This window comes from Anneissia japonica, unplaced genomic scaffold (assembly GCF_011630105.1).
Source record: "Anneissia japonica isolate Jap-2015-1 unplaced genomic scaffold, ASM1163010v1 scaffold78867_len149426_cov127, whole genome shotgun sequence".
NCBI classification, from domain to species: Eukaryota; Metazoa; Echinodermata; class Crinoidea; order Comatulida; family Comatulidae; genus Anneissia; species Anneissia japonica.
The window spans coordinates 12,735-19,036 of NW_022758832.1; the positions used below are offsets into that span (position 1 = coordinate 12,735).

The 6,302-nt window shown below is 40.2% G+C and overlaps 1 protein-coding gene across 1 annotated transcript; it reads right to left on the bottom strand.

The window, feature by feature from the left end:
* Nucleotides 1–1,839, bottom strand: LOC117125437. Its single transcript, XM_033271943.1, has 3 exons — nt 1,611–1,839; nt 345–886; nt 1–216 (listed from the first exon to the last, which is right to left on the bottom strand). Exons 1-3 carry the CDS (start codon nt 1,837–1,839, stop codon nt 1–3), a joined length of 987 nt encoding a protein of 328 aa, XP_033127834.1.
* Nucleotides 1,840–6,302: the final 4,463 nt, after the last annotated feature.

Genomic DNA, 6,302 nt, shown 5'->3' on the forward strand with positions numbered 1-6,302 from the left:
CTACCCCAAAGTCCAATATTGTTCCTCTACTGGGAGAAGCACTACCAGTCGTTGTACTGCCCGTTTGATATTTGTTTTCAGACCACTTTCTGTGCCGACCATCGCTTCAACATTCCGCTCCACATTGTCCGCACTCAGAGATGCCTCAGTCACCCTACCAATACGCCACTTCCCCCTGACCATGTTGCTGTCTTGTACCATTACAATGTCTCCTTTCTGTAAATTCCATTTTACAGTATGCCACTTCTGTTTCACAATCAGTGTGGGAAAATAGTCTCGGATCCACTTTCTCCAGAATCAATTGACTAAACTCTTTACAATTTAATCCTGTGTTTAAAGTTTACGTTGTCACTCCATGGACCATCCGGCACTTTTCCTGATGACCTCCCTAATAACAGATCATTCGGACACAAATATGCCCCATCCTGTGGGTCTATCGAATGTTTGCCAATCGGCCTCTCGTTGGCCAGGTTTGCCGCCTCAAACATAACTGCTTGCAGTTCACTAAAGATAAGTATTTGTTCCCCAATGGCATGATTGATGACTTTCTTAATGCCCTTCACCAAACTTTCTGTCACTCCATTCTGCCATGGAGCATCAGGTGTCGAAAACTTCAAATTAACGCCATGTCTCCCACCGAATTCCTTTAACTGCTTTGCTGCAGCACTTAACTGTGTCCCTCCGTCACTATATACCTCTTTGGGATATCCCCTTAAAGACACAAACTTTCTGAAGACAAGCAGAAATGCATCTGCACTGTAGCTGGTAGCTATATCTATGTAAACAGCCCTCGTCACAAGACAGTCAAACACTACGCCATATGACTTTCCTCTTGCCCGTTTATTGACTTCTCCCCTTGTCGTGAAGTGTCCAAACAAATCCACACCTACATATGTCCAAGCCGGTGATGGTTTTAGTCAATTAACTGGCAAAGGCGCCATCTGCTGTGCTGACGTGTTCTTTTAAAATTTTCTGCATTCCACCAAATGATACTTTATGCTCTTTACCATTCTCTGAACATTAATGATCCAGTAGTAAGAGCGGATCTTGGCTACCGTTGACTGAACACCCAAGTGAGCTCTGTCATGTATGCTCTTGGCATATAGCTTTGTGAAGTTATGATCATATGGTAACAGAGGCACTTCTTCCTTGTTATAGCTAAAGTGAACATGACTCTTTATTCTAGCCCCAACAACAATCACACCATCTTCACGGATCCTGGGGCCCAATCGAGCATATCTCTTATCAAATTGAGCCCTGTATTCTTTTAGCAGTTTAACCATTGTTTTCTGGGATTCCTTCACTCAGAATATTTCTGCCCTTTTCAAATCCTCTGCAGTGATCTCGTCTGCTACGCTGCTCAACCTCTTCTTCTCATAAATCCGAAGAATCCTAGCAGTTACTCTCAATAGCTTTTGATAGCTGCTATGTCTGTTAACGTTTATTCTGTCAGCTAGGGACTCCTCTTCATCAACAGTCATCACCACTTTTACTAATTCTTTTCACTACAGTTTTGTGCAATGGGATGGGCCATTGCTCAATTAGCCATTTCAGAAATTCTAACCCACACTGCCAGCTACTGTTGGGTCCGATTTCCTTTGTACTCTTACCCCTGGTGATTGCATCAGCAATGTTGATCTCTCCTTTGCACCACCAACATTCATGAGGTTGAGTGTCTTGCTGGATCTCGCCAATCCTCGTTGCCGCAAAGGTTTTAAAACCATAGCTTTGCTTTTCAATCATCGCTCGCACTATTACACTATCAACCAAGTAGATCACCCTGCCGAATTCTAACCTCATCTCCTTTCTGATGTAATGAGCCAATCTCTTACTCAACATGGCTGCACTGACGATTTCAATTGGTGCAACTCTGCTTTTACTCGCAATGATTTGTGATGCAAATTTTCAATTTCAACAGTTCATATCTTACATATGCTACTGCACCTAGTGCTTGCTCCGACGCATCTGAAAACATCATTAACGTTGGTGGTATTCCAGGTTTTGCTTCCAGCGTTTTCACACATCTTTTAAACTCATGCCCTGATGCAGTGCTCAAATCTTCAAATAACCGCTTCCATTCTACTTTCTCTTTCTCACTTATGGACTCATCCTAATCTAGCTTTAATCCCCACAGTCTGCAAAGGAGAATCTTAGCCCTCACTGTCACTGGTGTAACTAGTCTCAATGGGTCATACACAGAGTTAATTTTACTTAAGCATAATATGCGTTTTGTTAATACCTCTGGTATGTTCTGGAATGTTTGCGCATTGTCGGTAAATATAAGAACATCCTTCTGTGAATTCCAACTAATGCCCAGTACTTTTTCTTCTTTAGGCACCCACATCTCCTCTTTACAACTGCCTCCTGAAAATACCCACTTCTTAACAGCAAAATGTCCTGGCTTAATTAGCTGCTCTATTTGCTCAGCTTGTTCTCTCGCTGTTTTCGTTGAATCTTCACACTCAAGAATGTCGTCTACGTACACATTCTTCAACACCGTCTCTGCAGCTGATGGTGCTGACTTGCTGCCTACTTCTGCTTTTTTCCTCAGTGCCACTGTTGAAATGGTAGCAGATGGGCGGTCCCCGAAATTTACTGCTGTCACACAGTACGTCTTTGGTGGACTGTCTGTTTCCATCCCTCTCCATAAAAATCTGTTGACAGTGCTGTTCTAATTGTGTGATGGCTACACTATGGTACACCTTTTTAATGTCTCCTACTAGTGCATGGTTCCTTTCCCTAAATGTCAGTAGAAATTTACAAGATCAGGTCCCTTGGCCCAGTACTCGTTCAAGATGTGACCTTTGTATGCAGCGCTGCTATTGAAAACTATTCGCAGCGGAGTGCTGGTATTTTTTTGGTTTTTCAACACCATGATGTGCAATGTAATGCACTGCTCCCTTATATTCCTTTAACACATTCTCTTTGATTTCTCTTGCAACACCCCGATGTTGTAGGCTTTTGCTTTTGCTTGGTCTTTTCCTAGCTCTTCTCTAATGACACCAACTTTGCTAACGCAACTGACCTATTGTCCGGTAGATCTCGTGAATCCTTGATCCAAGGATAGCGTGCTGTCCATCTGCCTTCAGCATATTTCAGATTATCCTCAATTAACTTTAGTTCACGTTCCTCTTGTAATGTGAAGTTCTTCGCTCCCCTGGGGCATTTCCCACATCTGCAGTTTCTACACTTGGGTTGACAGTTGACCCCCATACTTTCTATAGTCAGGAACTCGTCGAATGGGGTTGCCTTGACATAATTCACCTGGAGTCCTGCTTCTTCTTTCCACTCAATGGACGGATGAGAACCGCCTATACATTGACCAAATTGATTTTTCAACAGGACCTTCGGATATCCTTCCTTAGCTGCACCTTCCTTCTTGTTTTTGTACTTTATTATGCCTTGACGAACCTTGTTATAATTTCCTTCCACCTCTTCAATCCGCTGTGCTTGTTCTTGATCCTCCGGATCGCCTAACATTAAAATCTTTCTTCATGGAAAGTTTAAATTTTTCCCCAGATCTCCGTCAGGTCCTTATGCAGAACGTCTAGATACTCGACAGGACCTGATTCTTCTATGGCAGTCTGAATCACCTTGATGATCCTGGTCATCGTACCTTTCTGTACGCCACGTCTCTTCTTCACCTGATCCATAGCAATGGGTGGTCTTGAAGAAGAATTTCGAATATAAAGCACAAAAATAAGACACTGCGCCCTCACTTGGTTGTTGTCAACTCAATTTCAAACTTTAATGACCGGTAATATCATTAATCTATATATAGATGTTCGAAATCTGTAAAGATACAAAAAAAATACAACATAGGCTTTAACTATGCAGCTCGTTGGCATAGCAACGGCATACTAAATCACTCAAGCGTGACGAATACCCTAGCGAGTAACGTTGTAGTAACAGTGCGGTGGCCTAATACTGACAAAAGTTAAACAATCTTCTCTCACTCACAACTAGTAATTATATGTTAACTTGCCTATTCCGCATGTATACTGGGTATTTAACATTGTCAATAATCAACTGCCGTTAACAGTTAAGTGTTCATCACAATCAAAATGAATATATTGTATTAAACATCAAATTAACCTGCATCAAATCTTTAATGAACTACACAATAAGCTAAATCATGTTTCTTCGCTGGGCAACACAGCGTAGGCCCTATCTGCTGAAGAGTGAATGGCTATCACAAATTACTGCCTAAATTATTATTGCTAACTCACATGTTAAACCAATCATCATCTATTGATTCTACAATAATTAACTTTAAGGTGATAAAAAACTATTAATGTTCTACTCTCTCTTGAGCTCTCAATATACAACCAAACATTATAGGTTTACTGCATACATCATTATCTGACGTTTCTAAAAGATCATCTACATCAAAATTACCCGCTCTGGTGATAATGTATTAAATGAAATAGAGGGCCCAATTGCCATATCGTGAACGATACAGTGATGGAGATTACACTATAGAGACACCAGGAAGGCGAAAGAAAAACCAATTGTGCCACATTAATATGCTTAAATTGTATAACGAAAGAAATGATGAAATTAAACCTCTATGTGCTGCTACTACAGCATTAACTGATTTTTGTACCACAAAGGTAGATAATGATTTAAATGAGCAAGATAATGGTGGTATACATGAGTTGAGTACTGATGGTTGTTTGAGACTTCAGAACTCTGATGTCCTTGCTAATTTGGATACAAAGTTTGTTCACTTGACAGATGATGCTGAAAAATCAGAACTGAAATGTTTGGTGATGAAATATGAACATTTGTTTCCTGACGTGCCTGGACAAATTGATGCGGTTTTTCTTGATGTGGATGTTAGTGACGCAAAACGTAAAACAACACCCATACCGACTCAATCCCTTAAAGGCGAACTATCTTGAAAAAGAGATTGAGTATAAGCTGTAGAACGATATCATAGAACCTAGTTCTAGTGAGTGGAGCTCACCTTGTGTGCTGGTTCCAAAACCTGATGGCTCTTATAGACTTTCCACAGATTTCCGGAAAGTGAATGCGGTTACAAAGGAGGATTCCTATCCATTGCCACGGATCGATGAATGTCTGCATAAGCTGGGCAATGCTCGATATGTCAGCAAATTTGACCTTCTCAAGGGCTATTGGCAAGTCCCACTCACCGATCGTGCGAAGATCTCAGCATTTGTCAATAATGAAGGACTTTACCAATATAAACGAATGCCGTTTGGAATGCGGAATGCACCAGCCACCTTCCAACGACTTCTTAATAGCGTGATTTCTGATAATGATGGTTGCGAAGGATACATTGATGATGTGATCATATACAACAACACTTGGCAGGATCATCTCAGAACTATCACCATTTTTTTTTTATAAGCTATCGGTGATGAAACTTACGGTGAATCTTGTCAAATGTGAGTTTTGCCATGGAACAGTGGATTTCTTGGTTTACTCTGTGGGACAAGGCCAAGTAAATCCAATCCAAGCTAAAGCAGAGGCAATTTCGGACTTTCCCACACCGAAAAACAGAAAGGAACTGATGCGCTTTCTTGGAATGGCAGGGTACTATAGGCGATTTTGTAAAAACTGTTCTATCATTGCCCAACCCCTCACTGCACTTCTGAAAAAGAAGGCTAAATTTCTATGGAGTGAGGATTGTAAGGTTGCTTTCCATAAAATAAAAGCAATACTTAATTGCTCCCTGTACTCATCGCTCTAGACTTTGAGAAACAATTTCATTTGTATGTTGATGCGAGTGATATAGGGTCAGGGGCAGTTTTAATGCAGATTGGAGATGATGGCGTACATCATCAACTTTCCTATTTTTCTAAGAAATTTGATAAACATCAATTAAATTATGCCACAATTGAAAAAGAATATTTAGCAATAATGCTAGCTTTGAACCATTTTAATGTGTATTTGTGTGTTACTCGACACCCAATTGTGGTGCATACTGATAACAATCCTTTGACGTTCATAAACAAAATGGAGAACAAGAATCAACGGGTTCTTCGTTGAAGTTTGTCTCTACAGGAGTATGATATAGACATTAGACATATTCGTGGCAAGGATAATATACTTGCTGATGCCTTGTCAAGAGTGTAGATATAGTTAATTTACTTTTGATCTAAAAAAGTTTGTTTGCAAACTTTTTCCTTCACGGAGGGGTGTGTTAGGTGTTAGGTTATACCTAATACATTTATTTTACTATGTTAATACAATGTTTTACTATAATAATACAATGTTAAATACTGTTATGTTATTTTTACTATACTTTGTAATAGTTTAGACTGTATTAGCCATAT